The sequence below is a fragment of the Melanostigma gelatinosum genome (genome assembly GCF_949748355.1).
Source record: "Melanostigma gelatinosum genome assembly, chromosome: 11".
Classification (NCBI taxonomy): Eukaryota; Metazoa; Chordata; class Actinopteri; order Perciformes; family Zoarcidae; genus Melanostigma; species Melanostigma gelatinosum.
The window spans coordinates 14707744-14723273 of NC_136644.1; the positions used below are offsets into that span (position 1 = coordinate 14707744).

Genomic DNA, 15530 nt, shown 5'->3' on the forward strand with positions numbered 1-15530 from the left:
AGGAACACAAGGAAGGAGATGTGAGGAATGAAGACCAAGCTGTACATGAACCTGGGCTGTCACAAGCACAGTATTCGCCTTGATGGTATGTGATCTGTTTTCGCTTACTAATGGAAAAATGTACCCTTGCAGAACCACTGAACAGCAAACAACATGATGACTCTTTGCAATGATTCAATCTAAGCCAAAGTTCTGATATTTGCTGGCACATCCTGTATTTATGGGAATGAATGGATTCTCAGTGAATTAAATCCGCCATAAACACATTTTCCAGCCACATACAATAACATTTAATGCAACATTTTAATGCATCTGCTGTTGTTCTTTAACGTCTGGTGCGGTGGGAGACCTCAGTGTGCAGACTCAACTAGCCTGCCCGTTAATGCTATCATCCACCGCCACTAAACCTCTTATATAATTAGGATGTGACTGTACTTAACTCTGGGAACTAAACAGAAGATTATAGGCCACAGCAAAGTCTACACATATTTGGGCAACACGTGAATATGAAACACACAGTAAAATAAATTAGTTCACGCAAATCTACTTCTCTACTTGAATCTTAATGGATGAACCACTTAAATGGGTCTGTGTTTTTCCACTTCATTTCAGTTACTTTGTGACAGTTATTATAACAGGGTGATGCAGGGTGATGCAGGGTGACCGGTCACAATTAACTTCTGTTTAATGTTTTTCAACAGCAGAGGTCTTGGATTAAAGGTGTGTAAATTATATAGAATCAGCACTTTACAAAGCTTGTTATACGTGACAGTGATAAAGAAACTAGCACAGTCCAATGGCAGCATTCATTACCTCTGGCCCAAAATAGCTCCCTGTCTCCATTTGGTATTTGGATGTTTGGCATCTTGCCAAGGTGACACACTTTTGAGGGTAGGTGAGCCAAAGACACTCCACGTTCTTTCATTCTGAACAGCTAACAGAATGAGAGGGTTTGAAAGAAAGAGAGCGTTGGTGTCATCGCTTTTCATATATTGTAATTAAATTCAACAAACACAGATTTTACTCATTTATACACCGGTTTTAGGCATTGTTAGTCAGACAGCAAGCCTGAGGTGTGGGGTTTGGATGAGGACATGTATATGGCAGTGGGGTTTGAAATGCCATTGGTTGAAACGTGGGAAATTAAAGACTTTGTGTGTGAAGCTTCCCCCACACTAGAAGCTTTTCTTTCTTTTCTTTTGCAATTCTAAATAGCGCCCCTTTAACAAGCAGGTCGCCCTAAAGTAACCCTCACCTTCTGTCCATGCTCAATCTCATATATTCGTTTTTGGTGAAATGTCAGTGTCAATAGCAACATAATTTCCCCCCTAATGCCAATACACACAATACACACAACACTGGACTAGAAACATACCGTATGATCTGGTAGTGTGACATGCTGATCTGGTTGCAAAATAAAACGAGAGATAAACTGTGCTCATCATGACAAATTCTCAGGCATAAAACAACAAGGCCGTAACTATGCTACTGCTCATAGATGACTGTCCTCTTGTGTTTTGTCGTTCACTGTGGTCAGGCGGTGGATTTTTATGAAAGCAGCACTGCGCTGCTCTGAGAGGTGGAAAAAAACTGGGTTTAAAAAGGGGAGGAGCCACGGCATCACATCACAGGCATGACTGAGAAGAGGACTGAGAGTCCTTCTGTTCCGACACTTTCATCCATTTAAGGGTGATTTAAAGCTGGACGGCTGTTTAAGATATTCAGTATATTGCTTTTACTCTTCCAGTCGGAGTCGGACCGTGAGGAGGACTTGTTAGCTACCTCCTCTGGCTACATGGCCAGCTAGCACAACAGAGCTAAATATTAGCTTCTGGATTCAGCTTCACCACCCGGCGAAGTGAAGAGCCGAGGAGGGGATGGCAAGAGTTTGCTCGGATAACCCTTTCGGAAGAAACAGCGACTAATCAGACTAAACCAGCCCAGATTTATTTACTTATTTGAATCACCGGTAAGCACCAGTTATGACATTTATGTGAAGTTGACAGCGATTTGAAATACGTTAAGTTAACGCTAGCTCGCGGGCTAGTCTCAATTAGCAAGCACTGTTGTTTCAGTTTACGTTAACAAGTCGGCGTGTGTGTGTGTTGTTATCTGTAAAGGTGGTCTATATAACAATACGTAAGCTGTTGTTGAGTTTCATCTTCTTTTTTTAGCCATATATGGAGATTTAGCGTTAACGTTACAGACGTTTCATGTGTAGGTGTCTGACAGCGTGTCACCTGAAATCTCTTGATTAACACATTACTGTTACTGAAGTAATTGTCTTGTTTTGCCGTGTCTTCTGAAGTTGCGGACAGACCCTGAAGCATGACGGTAATTATGTACAGCAGTAGTACTCGTTAGCCATAGAGGAATACTGTGGTTTGTATGCTGTTGGTCCTAACCCCGGTTATTATTAGTGTGCCTCCCCTGATCCCTCTGTACGAAGTGTTGGGACCTTAGCTAACCCCTCCTACTTGGTGCCATGTTCCCATCCCTGCATCGCAGGAGTCACATACGTGTGTCAGCATGTTGGACAAATACAGAACATGAGGTTCAAGCCACACTTTGCACTTCTTTTTAAATTGCCTGGAGTAAGCAGAAACTTTACACCACATTCAGTTTAGTTTGCATTAAAACTCAGTGTGTACATTTGTCTGTTCACTACTAATGTTCAATCGAAGATTATTCTCTTATCCAGATGTTTTTACTCTGTGTCATCCTGTTCTCTATCCTCTGCTCCAGCATGTGGAATGTTTACATTTTTAAAGAATGAGCACCACCTGTATATATTTTTTTATCATTAAGTAGTGTTGTTGTGTGTAGCTGTTACCCTAACTGCTGCAGAGATTGTAGATGCACTTAGCTTAGTTATAGGCCATTCCCAGTAGTTTCCAGTGAGAAGCCATTGCAGTGGTATAGTGTCTGTTTGATAGATGAGCGGGGCATGCTGCGTCCATTGATCGGTGACGCCATCGGTCACGGCTCAGGATACTTCCCTTCTGCAGCCCATAACTATACACATTTTTATTTAGTTCATAGGGCTGCTTGCCAACACACACACACACACACACACACACACACACACACACACACGCGGCATCTTTCAAGCAGTCAGCCATAATGCACCTTTTACTTAATTACACGCTGAGTCTCCTCTTTTAGGGCCAGATGCTGCCATAGTGCTGTGATTTTGGTACTCGGCAGCAACACAGTTATTGTGATGATGGCAATAGTGAATGAAATGCCGCCTTACATCTCTACTCTCTTTTTTTTCACAAGTGCCTGTGAGCATAGCTTGTTATTTATTTTATGATTTGATTTATTCTTATTCCCGTTCAGGTTGTTGGTGTTACTGCGATCCCCACCATGGTGCAGAAGTACCAGTCACCTGTGCGAGTGTACAAGCATCGCTTTGAGCTGGTGATGGCGGTAAGTGTCTTCTACCTGTATTCACAGTCAACTCTCTGTAATATTGAGTTATGTAATGCTGGCGTGTGGGCTCTTAAGAGGTCGCCCTCAGAAGGTAGTCATTTGAGCAGAATTACACACCTTGCATGTTATTTGCTCACAGATTCAAAATGCTGTTGCTGGAAGAAAACTGCATTGAGGTTATCCTCACGTGGCACTAGGGCTGGGCGATATGGCCTAAAAAAAAAATCTCCGATTTTTTTACAAAAAATCCGATTCACGATTTAAATCGATTTTTTTCCCCCAAAATTTTTTGCAGATGACAGAAGCTGTTGAAAACAATTTTTTCTTTTATTTTGTGATGATTTTCCCAAGTAGGTTGATAAAAATAAAGTGCAAACAAAACCTGAACATTGTAGAAAGGTGCCTGTAGTATACAAAAAGTATTTGGTCACTCTTTTGTTTGCCTGAATCATTTAAATATAAAATTAAATTAAACATAACATTAAATGGCATTAAATAGTAGCCTTCCATTGTAAACAACTGTGCAAATGTAACTTTTTACAGTAAGCTTTTCTAACTGAATACACTGATACAAACACAGCATGAAATAAAATGTATATGACCCTTTAACATTCACATTTTCAAAAGTGCAACATCTGATCTAACATCAACATAACATATTTTGCACAGTAAATAAGTGCATGTAAACAAAATCAAGTGCATTCACAACATAACCAACAGTATTAAACAGTAGTGCATGTTTTTTCTAAATATTTTTTGCCAGGAAGACAAGCCTGTCTACTACCTCTGGCTTCAGGCATGCACGGTGGCATGTAACAATGCCCCCCCCCCACACACTGAAAAGCCTCTCAGAGGGGGCACTTGTAGCTGGCACAGAGAGGTATTTCTTTGCTAAAGTACTTAGCCTTGGAAAGTTAAGTTGGTGACGCTTCCACCAGTCAAGTGGATCGGTGTCTGGGTCAACCTGCTGGACCACAGGTCAGTTGTTGCGGAGTAGAATGACATCCCCTCCAGCTCCGCAGAGATCCTTTGGCGTGTACTATTGTACAGCCGAGGCAAGGCAACGTCAGAAAAATGTTTACGGCTTGGTAGCACGTACCTGGGGTCCAAAGCTTTGAGACGGTGAATAAACCCCGGCTTTTCCACGGTGTATATGGGCACCATATCTTTTGCGATATACATCGCGACTGCATCCGTGATGGCTTTCCACCGGGCACTCTTCTTCTCATGCGGAGTACAGTTGGTGAATGTCTCCAAAATGCTGGGTTGTTTTTGTGAGGTGGCGGCGGCAGCAGTGAAGCTGCTGGCCGCCATTGTTTTAGTTTGTAAACAATGCGCGCGCACTCTACTACGGGAAAAAGGGGTGGGGGCGATTTTCTCGATTTTCAATAAAACACATCGCCTTAAAGCACACATTCGAATTAATCGATTAAATCGATTTATCGCCCAGCCCTACGTGGCACACACATGTTTTCTTATGTCTTGGGCGACTGAAATGACAGACTCCATTGGGATTCCTGCCATCTCAATGTTTAAGATCCGTTCGTCGTTCACTAAGATGTGCAACCATTGTGCTGTACATTTGCACACTCAGCATCTGAATCTATTGTACGGCTGTGCTGTTATGTCAAACTGAGTTTCCACCTTGGTATAAAAAAAAGAAGAAAAAAAAACATTCCGTGCCTTTCATGGCTTTTAGTGTCTGCCTTGCTGCGTGTTGTCATTCACTTTCAAGCACGAGTTCCCTTGTTCAGTGCAGAGAGGCTCTCATCTCTCTTTCCTCTCACTCTTTTAAAAGAAAAAAGAAAAATGCTTTCTCAGCAGCATTCCTTGTGCCATCTTTGCTTTCTCTCCCTAATGTTTGGAACTTGTCTTCATTTCCCCCTTTCTGCATATAATTTGCCATCGAAATCTGTTCGTCTTTACCCCCTGTGCAGTCAGACAGAGGATGTGTGGAAGGTTCACTGGCTGAAGTGCTCCAGCAGCCAGCAGATAGGAAACACTAACTGATTGAGTCCCTGCAGTGTTTCATGACAACACTGGATCATGTAAAAAAACAATGAAATAATAGATTTTCAACATATTTTCATACCATATCTCTTTTTTTAATTCAGTGGGAAAAGAATGACGAGCGATTGTGTGCTAAACCATGAACTATAATCTCACAGTGGATGGATGGTTTACTCAGCAATCTTTTGACCTCAGCTGCTGTTTGTCAGTAATGTGGTGTTAGTGCACGCCTGAAGAGTCCTGGTCTGATTATACAACTGTCAATTTCAACCAAACAGTCTAACTAGTCAAAGATAATTTATTGCTGTGCTGATCATTTTCAGCAATGAATGGCTGAATTCATTTAAATGACCTCTGATCAGCAGGAAGTTAGTTGGGAATTACATCCTTTTAACAGCCTGTCATGTGTCTGCTGCGGCTATCTTTAAATGGAAATTGGCGTTCGCTATTGGCCTGAACAAGGGTGCAGGAAGACAAAATCTCCTGAGCACTGGCTGGATTGAGCACTGGGCAAACGGATGGCTATAAATAGAGGGCTGGTCCTTACACCTGGGTCTAAGCATGCAGCCGAAGGGGGGAATCGTAACATTTGTCACCAAGGCAGCAACGGATAAGATGGATGTTAAAAGTTGAATACAGGAAAAAACACGCCAGACTCTATCGTGAATTTTTGAATTAATAGGTGGCAGAAATGTTCAGTCAGTTTGTTGCGTTTGGATTCTTTTTCCTTTTTGCAACTTTTCTCTGCAGTGAGTATTTTTTGCAGAGCTGACCTAATGGTGCGTCACAACACGTACTGGTTATTTTTCATTTAAAACCCAGTGAAATCTGTCCCCTCTCACTTCCTCTATAGCAGGGCTGTCGCCTCTGCTTCATAGTAGTGCAACAACCTCCTGCGTTTGTGGGAAACTATCACAAAGCATTGATGGGAGTGTTTCTTGTTTTTAACAAGAATCTGCTTCTTTTTGTCTCGACTACTTTCACTTTTCAATGTGTATAAGGTGTACATATTGTGCTGGCAGGCCTATGCATTATGCAGAGTACCAAATGATCTGCACATTACTGTGTTGGGCCATAGCTTAGTTCAGCCTTGTTATTCTTCCCTCCAGTTCCTCTTTCAGAGGCTTCTCAAATATTTGCCTGTAATGGCTTTTCCGTCTTGTCTGCTGGGGGATTATGTTTGACATTTAGCTCGGAGGTATTTGGAGTTGTCTCTCTATTTGACTCTGTTGTTTGGATACTGTCAGTTCATTGAAAAGGGCCAGATGCTGCCATAGTGCTGTGATTTTTAAAATCTTCGCTTAAACTTAGCCTCTCTTCACTTTAGCCTGAAGTATCCAATCGCCTCACTGACAGGTGCTATTAAAGTATCTCAACCTCTGCATAACACTGCTGTGGCTCGAGTGTACTGTTGCATAAGTCCTGCTCGTATCTCAGATGCCCTTCAGCTGTTTCTGTTCTGCAGCAGTTACTGTACCCTGCTCGAGCATGTTAATCTTGGTATTCCCGGCGTCGACGGCCTTTTGGCAGATTTGACACTCTTCTCAGAACTTAGTAGTTGAAAGTCCACCGGAACAATCATGACGTACTTTATCTTTTACATTTTTACCGAGCCAGCATATACTTTTAACGGAAATCAAGTCTGTCGTTTCGAAAGAAGTCACCCGGGTTTACCACAATGCGGACATAATAATAAAGCAAGAAAATAAACTGTCAACTCCCTTGTATCATTGGGAGGTGTTGTTTTGATTTTGGCTTGTGCTTGAAGGCTATGAAATCAACTTGACAGGACTAGATGTGACGCTTGATTAAAGATTCTTCTGTAACATTTCACTGAGTGATTTACAGCAGGAACACCTGATGCTGAGAGTTAAATGGTATCAAAGAGACCAACTCCTGAAAGTCCTGACTAGATTAGAATGGCGCCAGAGTGAAACGCACTCCACAGCACCGTCAGTATGTATCCTCGTAGAAAACTCTAAACTTCCTTTTTGGATGAAGTAATCTCGGGCGCAGATCTAAGAAGGATGAGACTGTTGTTGACTAACGGCCAACTGGCTTTGTTTGAGCCTTCTCATTGCCACACAAAGTTGGCCTGTTTTTTGGAGAATCACTGAAGTAAGGAAGTACCTCAGCAGCCACAGCGGTCCCTTGAGTCTGCGGCTGCATCTCAATAACAGGAAATGTAGTCAATGCTTTTTGCTGCTGTTATCGCAACAGTTTCAGAGCCTTTAGTCTATCCTCAGGGAGGCACATAGGAATGTCAACCACAATACCACTTTCGCTGTTGTTTCACAGCTGAAGGGACAGTTGCTTCTGGAACACATCCACGAATGAAGAATGACCTCAGTAGCCACAAGAGAAATAAAAAAAGGATTACCCTGGAATAGTACATAACTAACTGCGAACTTGATGCTTAAAAGACAATAACTATATCTTAAGTCCCTCAACTCCCAGATAAGCAGCCATGCTGCAAAGAGGTATTAAATGAGTCAAAGTGTTCCTGCTCTATGGAAACGTATGGACCTGTAGCTAATCCACAGGGACAAAGTGTTTTGGTAACAGTAGAGTTTCTACAGGGGAATAAAAGAACAGGATGTGCCATGCTAGTGTGGTGCCTGCTGGGACACTTCCTTCTTATTGACTACGGTAAATCCTCTTTATCAGTGGCAGCACAAACGAATGCATATACTTTGGAAAATGAACCGACGTATTAGGCTGAGCGCTGTCTGCTAACACAGTAGCCTCTGGGCAATACCTGTGCTGCTTCAGACTCTCAGCATGTCCCTTTCACCGCGCACTCCGTTTATCTCGGGTAAAATAAACAGGTGAAAGGGTGCACACTGCCCACACCTCCTTCTCAGACAGACTGGAACCTGTTATTAGCTTGATAACCTGTTGTTAGTGAGGCCCTCAGTGAAAATGATTGTTTCCTGCGATCCAGCTCAGGTCTCTGTCACAGTTCAGTTACATTACGTACAGGAAAGGGACGCGACCAGCAGTGAAACGGGACACCCGTGATAGTTTGGTAGGGGACCTCGTCTTTTGAAGTGTTGTGACTGTTTTTAAACTGCATCACCAGCTTTGAGTTCACTCAATAGTAAACACAATTAGCAGTTCTGCCTTTTGATTCCTGTCGCTAGTGTGTCGTGAGCTGCTGCTGCGGCCTGAATTTTAATTTAAGTTTTGTTCCTTTTTATAACGGTGGTATTCTATTAAGTTCAACGAGGTCCAGTTAGAGAGACTTTTCTCTCTATATATATATGTGTGTGTGTGTGTGTGTGTGTGTGTGTATATATATGTGTATATATATATATATGTGTGTATATGTATATGTATATGTATATGTATATGTATATGTATATATATATATATATATATATATATATATATATATATATATATATGTATATGTGTATATATATGTGTATGAATGAGAGTGAAATAAAATCATTACCTCACTGGTAACATCATTGTTGGGCAGTGAATTCATGTGTAAGGATTCTGATCATATTCAGCTCTTAGATTTATTTTCTGTGAAAAAGATTTGTGCTTTGTCTCTTTAGTGTCTCTTCACATTGCTGCTTTGAACAATCGCCACAGTCTCTGAACATATGACACACACTGGTTTTAAACTGCCCATGGGAAGAATGAACATTCTGTCCATTCTTGGTTAAAGGCTCTGGTCTCTCTGACCACTTTTCTCTTCTTGGAGAACATCATGTGGAATAACTTCTCTGACTCACATAATTCTCCTGCTCTTTGTTCTGTTTCCTCGTCTCTCACTTGAGTCTGGAAACTTATCAGAATACACATATTTGATTGGCTGAGTAGCATCAGGTGATGTGATTTACAACGCATGTAATTGGTCGGTTTGCTACCTGGACCGCTGAATGACTGCCGTAAAGGCTGGAAAAGCTGTGCCGGTTAAAATAGAAGCGCTTCGTCCAAATTAAATAATTCGGTTTTAGGTCTGCCTATTAGTGACCCCTGTTTGATAGTGTCTCTAAAAAAACGGATCATGTAAGGAATCTGAGCCCCTATCATGCAAAACAGAAATAAGAATATGTTAATCAATTAAGCACACGGGTTCAGTAGATGCTTATACATGTCGGTTTTGCCTGTTGGTTGGTTCGATAACTGCACCAAAGGCCAGCTGTTGTAAGACAACAGAGCTCATGTTACCAGGTTTGATTTTTTTGGGGGTAGTTTTTGCCGCAGCACTTGGGAGCTCAGATCCTGCACAGTCTGCTTATTCTGTCTTCTTTTGCACCATGAACTGCTTTGTGCCTCCTATAACTCTCTCAATGTGGGTCAGCCCTAGCACGTTAAGTGTTGGATCACCAACACAGTGTTTTGTGCCAGTTTGCTGCAGAGCCGGTGTTTCTAAACCTGGCTCATCCTACATTAACCTCTCTCTTTGTCTGGCCTGGCTAAGCACTGAGCGGCCCTGCCAGGGTGACATCCGGTCCCACCGTGTCCTGAGTCCTGACCCACTTAAGGCCAGGTCCGGTTAAGGCTTTTTGCAAACCAATTCTATGGCGCAGCAGCAGTTACTTTATTGTTTTATTCCATCTGTGAGCTGCCAGGCTTTTTGTGTGGCTTATCTCACCTAAAGGTGTCTCGTCTACAGGCGTGTAGTTATACAAGCAAAGATTCACCTTCATGTCAGCCTTGCCTGAACAGCGAAATAGAGTGATTTTATTCATGCAATCTTTTTTTCTTTTGGTCATGGAAACGTGGCCCATTGGAAAAAGAGAGCACAGACAAATTGAATGAAACCGCATTACACTTCATTCTCACTACGATAGTTATTCGTACAGAGCTCCTCAAGAGAGATTTAATACCAAGGCGTTTAGTATTCCTGCTCCAGTGAAATGTTTTGCTGTTTATGTATGCATTTCTCATTGCGCCTCTCTGTTCTGATTCAGAAAATGTCCCTCCACTCCTCTGAATGAATCTGTCAGAGCTTTGCTTGCATCGTCTCAGTCGCTAACTCGGCTGCATGCTGTTTGCCAAAAACAATGAAGAGTTATAGCCTGCTCTGGGGAGAAGAGCTTAAATAAGCAGCATTGCCAAACGACTGCTGTACCACCACCACCACCACCACGTGACTCTGGGAGCCTATGAGAACACTCTGAAGCTGATTTTATTCACTGATCACCAGAACACTCATTCACCCTCTTTCCTGCTGCAAGGTCGAGATGCTGCCCCAACAGCCCCCCTCCCCCCACCCTGCTTCGCTCTGCTAGACACAGATGAATGTGTATGCACAATGATCCTTTAGCGTATTTTACACTGCAACCGTGCTACCGTGTGGCGATGGATAGTGACTCAGATCTATGCGGCAGCTCGGTGACGTTCATAGAGTGCTGCAGGAATGAGCACGAAAGCCTGGAAGTGAGTTGGCACATTTTTTTTTGCACTTCCAGTTCCGTCGTCTGAGTCGATGGGTTCTTTGAGTGGATTCTTTGGGTTAGATGCCTTAAATGAGGTCTGTGGTTAACACAATCTTAAGAGATTTTAAAGTTTGGTTCTACGACATAACTTGATAAAGGAATTTTGACGCTTTTACGTCTCTTAAAAAAGTCATCATAATGCGAATACGAGTCTGCCTTCAGCTTAATGGTGGTGACGTGGAGTCATGGTGTAGTAGTGTATTTACGCTTCAAAAATAATGAAAGTGTGGTGTGTGTGGTTCATTATTACTGAACATTATCTTGCTGAAGAAAATGTGTAAGTACCATAAACTCTTCTTTGCTACAGAGCTTATTGTCTGCAATAATTCAATGGAAAAGTCCCATTTGCATTTTGTGGAGGGGAAAAAGTACGATGCTAACTTCTGGATTGTCCTACAAAAAGATGTAATCTTTGCAGTTCTCTATAGGAATGTGTAGAGGATACTGTGATGCCTGCTGCCATGTTCTCCATGATAACGTGTGGTTTATTTCACAGCTGGTTAAACCTAGTTTCATTTTTTGCATGTTTGGTTTGCCTTTTTTTGAGTGTGATTAAAGGCAAAAAAATGAGACTGGAGTAATCTTGAAGTCTGATTTGATTTTTTTTTTGATAAGACAGTGTGTGACTGTAGGTAATAAACAACCCTCACACAGTATTATCCTTCCATCAGCTTTGTATGCATTCTCACATACGCCCCCATACTCTCACAGAGACGAGTGCATTCATCTCTAAAGGGATCCGGCATCTCCAGCTATCCCTCTTCGCCCCTCTCAGTTATCTTTGTGTTCACCGCTATTATCTCAACCTTTTTAAAGGATGCTCAATCATTTGGATTTTGTAATAATGTTGGCAGAGCAGGCAGTGGATATGCTTTGCCAGCACCTCTCTTTCCCTTAATGTAAAGCAGGATATCAACAATGCTGCACTTTCCTGTAACTTGTTGCTTATGAGGAATTCTCCTTCTGCAGTGGTGTGGCCCTGTGTGCAGACCAGTCAGAGTGATGAGTCACGCTGCACACTTAGGAACAGAGGTGCAAGACCCCTCCTTCACAGAGAATTTAGAGAAAGGTAAACCTGAATAGACTTGATGAGGCTTCATTATTCAAAAAGCAGATTCCACAGTGGATTTAGATGTAACACGTAACATTGAAATATGTTCTTGGACATTGGCTCTTCATTATCATTGTCTCAGCAATTCCACCATTTTTTTTTTTTTTTAAAGTTTACTTTGACAGAGTCATGTCCAGGTGGCAAAAAAAAAGTCAGATTATATGGAAGTCTGAGAAAATGATCCTACTACTATTTACCTCAGAAAATATTGTGAACATGAGGTTATGGTCTCAATCGTTAGTTTCAATACAGCATTGTGTTCATTTAATAAATGATGGTCCCATTTAGAGTAAAATAGACTATAAAGCAGAGTATGCTTTAGGGCGGGCTTACTGTGATTGACAGCTGTGATTGACTGCCGCTATAAGAGCCATAAATGGCGTCTCTACGTCAGTCGTCCGCACTCTAAATATGGTTCATTGGCGATGGCCGCAATCCAAGATGGCGACAGCGAAAATCGCTGAACTGGAGGCTTCAAAGCGGCAGTCCACAAACCAATGGGTGACGCCACGATGACTACGCTCACCACTTATCTATTGTTTTATCTTTGTATCAGTAAAAAATGTAAACATTTCTTGTTCTTCTGATGATTTGATAGCTGAAAGATGGCCGTCCTGCAGCTTTCTGTTCCTGGTGAACACCTCTATCCAATCACGCATGCCTAACCTGTAACTTCATGGCCCACCGAATATTTAGAACCTTTACATAAGGTCTGTGTAAGGGCAGATTGTCCCCCCTCCTCTCTCTCAGTTGGTAGTTCCAGGCAGTTCTGCCATTACAAAGCACAGTGTAGCAGTGAGATCATTGGAAGGCGAGCAGTGGGTGGGGCGGCATGCGGAGACTAAACGCTCTATTGTTGCCTCTGTTCAATCAGGAGCTTGTTCTCTCTCCTACCCCAACATCCAGCCTGCACCTCGGCTCAAAGGCATTTGGACCTGATGGGCGGTGATCTTGCCTTGTCTTTACGTAGCGATATGATTACCCTTCACAAACCTTTTCCATCACACTGTGACATCAGCTCACAAATGTTTACGTCTGTTTACCTGCAGTAAATACTTTGTTGAGCACTCGACAAATACGAAAGTGTTTGCGCGATACTAACCCCACACCGGAGGCTGTGTCCACAGCATCCCTGTCTCATGTAAAGCTGTCCAACTGGTTGGCCCAGCCCTGGAAAACATAGGGACACGTAGGCTCTGAATACATTCCAGGATCTTTTGTCCGAAGTGGTTTCACCCTATTTATGCTCACATAAGAGGTTCCCTATTCAAACGCTCCGTTTGTAAACATTCATTCAGAGGCTTTCATGAGTCATCGTGGAAATTTTATTTTGCCAGTACTGTTGAAAAGCCTAATTGACCAAAGTGAGATCTTGCTGCCATTGTTTGGGCCCCGAAAACAGGATAATGAACACAGCTGTGAATCCCTATGATAAGCCAATGGTCAGTTAATCACTTTTAAGTATTGACTGATCAAAAATATAGTACGGGACAATGAACAAAATGGAGTCTAATTTTAAGTTCTCAAATAAAGCCTACATTTTAAATTCTGTCTCTGAATTTTATTTGGTTATTTGTTCGATTATGATCGACATTGTAGTGAAAGCTTTCTCTTTAATTAACACATTTTATTTCTGCTGCAGAACTGGAAAGGAAATAAAATCCAATCACAGACTTTGTAGGAAAGATTCTTCTCTGCTCTCATCTTGGGTTCACTATTCGGATGAGACCTTTTTGTTTTCTTCTTCATCATCACGAGAACCCGATAAACCAATACAGTCTGAACTGTCACCTGCTAATTCTCATGTATGAAGTAATTCTCATGTACAAAGATATGCTAAGTAACTACTTACTTTTTGTTCACATTACAGTCTGTGAGTCAGTTATAGCAGACACACAGAATTTTTAAGCTGCCTGCTCTGTAACCTCCCCCCCCCCCCCCATCCTCGTCGATGACCTAGTTTAAAGCTTTTCGCTCTGAAAATGCATGCAAACCAGGAGAAATTTCCTCTCCACATGCCATTCTTTATACATCCTTCTCTAAGCTATTCACCTCAAATTCTGCAAACTGATTCCAGAAAGGCCGTTCACGTCAGATCCATTATTTTCAGGAGCGGGTTGTGCGTCTGTGACGACCGATCTCATGAATGAACGGGACATTATCTGTCATTTGGCAGCGCTGGCTCACTAATCTGTCGGCCTAATAGTCTCTCAGATCTTCTTGTGACCCAAACTGTTCACCAGCCAGCACCCTAACATCCTCTCTCCGAGCAACATCAAACATGACCCAGTCAGTCCAATTCATTATTGGCATGCATATGGCGGATAATGCCCCAAAAAACCCCAAATGTGACTGGCTACTGTGAAGGGTTCCCAAGCAGGTCAAGGCCCAGGGTTGCTTGAGGTGGTGGGTGGGAACTCCTAATGATTTTTGCCACCAAACATTAGCTAAATGACGTCGCACTTCTGCCAGCAGCACACACTCAAAGTCCGGTTTATTACTGAGACCAAATATGGAAGACTCATTTGTTTGTCCCAATGCCAACAAAAGGCACAGTTTGTTCTGTACATTCAAATGAATGGAACTTGTCAAGTGTTTCTTAAAGACAAGTTTGGTTTGGCAATCTAAATGTGCGTGTGTGTGTGATGGCCTGTCAGAGTTAGGTAAATGTAGGACTTGACTGTATGTTACAATGCCTGCAGTTTACCTCAGTGATTCACATTCAGACTAGTCATCCAGCCTATATTATTAGCTAGCATACACATGAGTCATGACATCGATTAAGTTAGAGGCTCTCACTCTCCTTTCTTATACACCTTCTCCCCGTTTGTTTTCTTTCCAACGTTAACGGTTTTATCTCCAAATGAATGTGGGATGTCTCAACAGAGATATTACTGTCTAACATTAGCTAAAGAAAGTGCAAATTAACACTTACTTCATTGACGGACAAAGTAACTAGCACCGGTATAAAGGTTAATAAACTATTTCATGGTTGGTTAGGAATTGATTACAATGATGCTATGTTTAATTGTACATTAAATGCACGTAGAATACTAGCAGTTTGGCACTAACTTGAGTTCAGTGACTTAATGACCCTTACTTCCTTTGTAGATTCCCTGTTGTTGTTGTGTAAGGGAATGACATCGGCTGACAGGAAGTAAACATGGATGTAAGCTGCCGCCGAGCAATGCAATTCCCTTGAAAGGGTTTATATGACTCTGTAGTAAGTTACTCTTTGTCTTGTAACTTTCCTCTGAATACTTAAGAAATGCAGCCAGATCGTCTGCTGCATCTCAGCTTATGTTTTGATATAATCTCTAAGCAGTCCTCATCAAGTATCTGCATCTTAAAAGTGCTCCTAAACCACAATGTTCCCATTTTGCCAGCCACCAGAAAAGCAAGCTCATATGAAATGGCAGAGGCCGACCTCTGGGCGGCTGCTGTCTCTATTACGCAACCGTTTTCATAAGCTCCAGAGATGTGACGCTGCTACCGAGGAAGTTGGAAGTTTTCAC

The 15530-nt window shown here is 42.2% G+C and overlaps 1 protein-coding gene across 2 annotated transcripts in view; it reads left to right on the forward strand.

The window, feature by feature from the left end:
• The first annotated feature begins 1648 nt into the window (after positions 1 to 1648).
• Positions 1649 to 15530, forward strand: part of LOC306784197 (SEC14-like protein 1) — a 31297-nt gene continuing 17415 nt past the window's right edge. For both annotated transcript variants that reach the window (XM_079278059.1, XM_079278060.1), the window contains exons 1-2: positions 1649 to 1969; positions 3343 to 3432. In XM_079278059.1, coding sequence (XP_079134185.1) covers positions 3370 to 3432 — 63 coding nt within the window. In that variant the 5' untranslated portion in view covers positions 1649 to 1969; positions 3343 to 3369. The remainder of the gene's footprint in view (positions 1970 to 3342; positions 3433 to 15530) is intronic.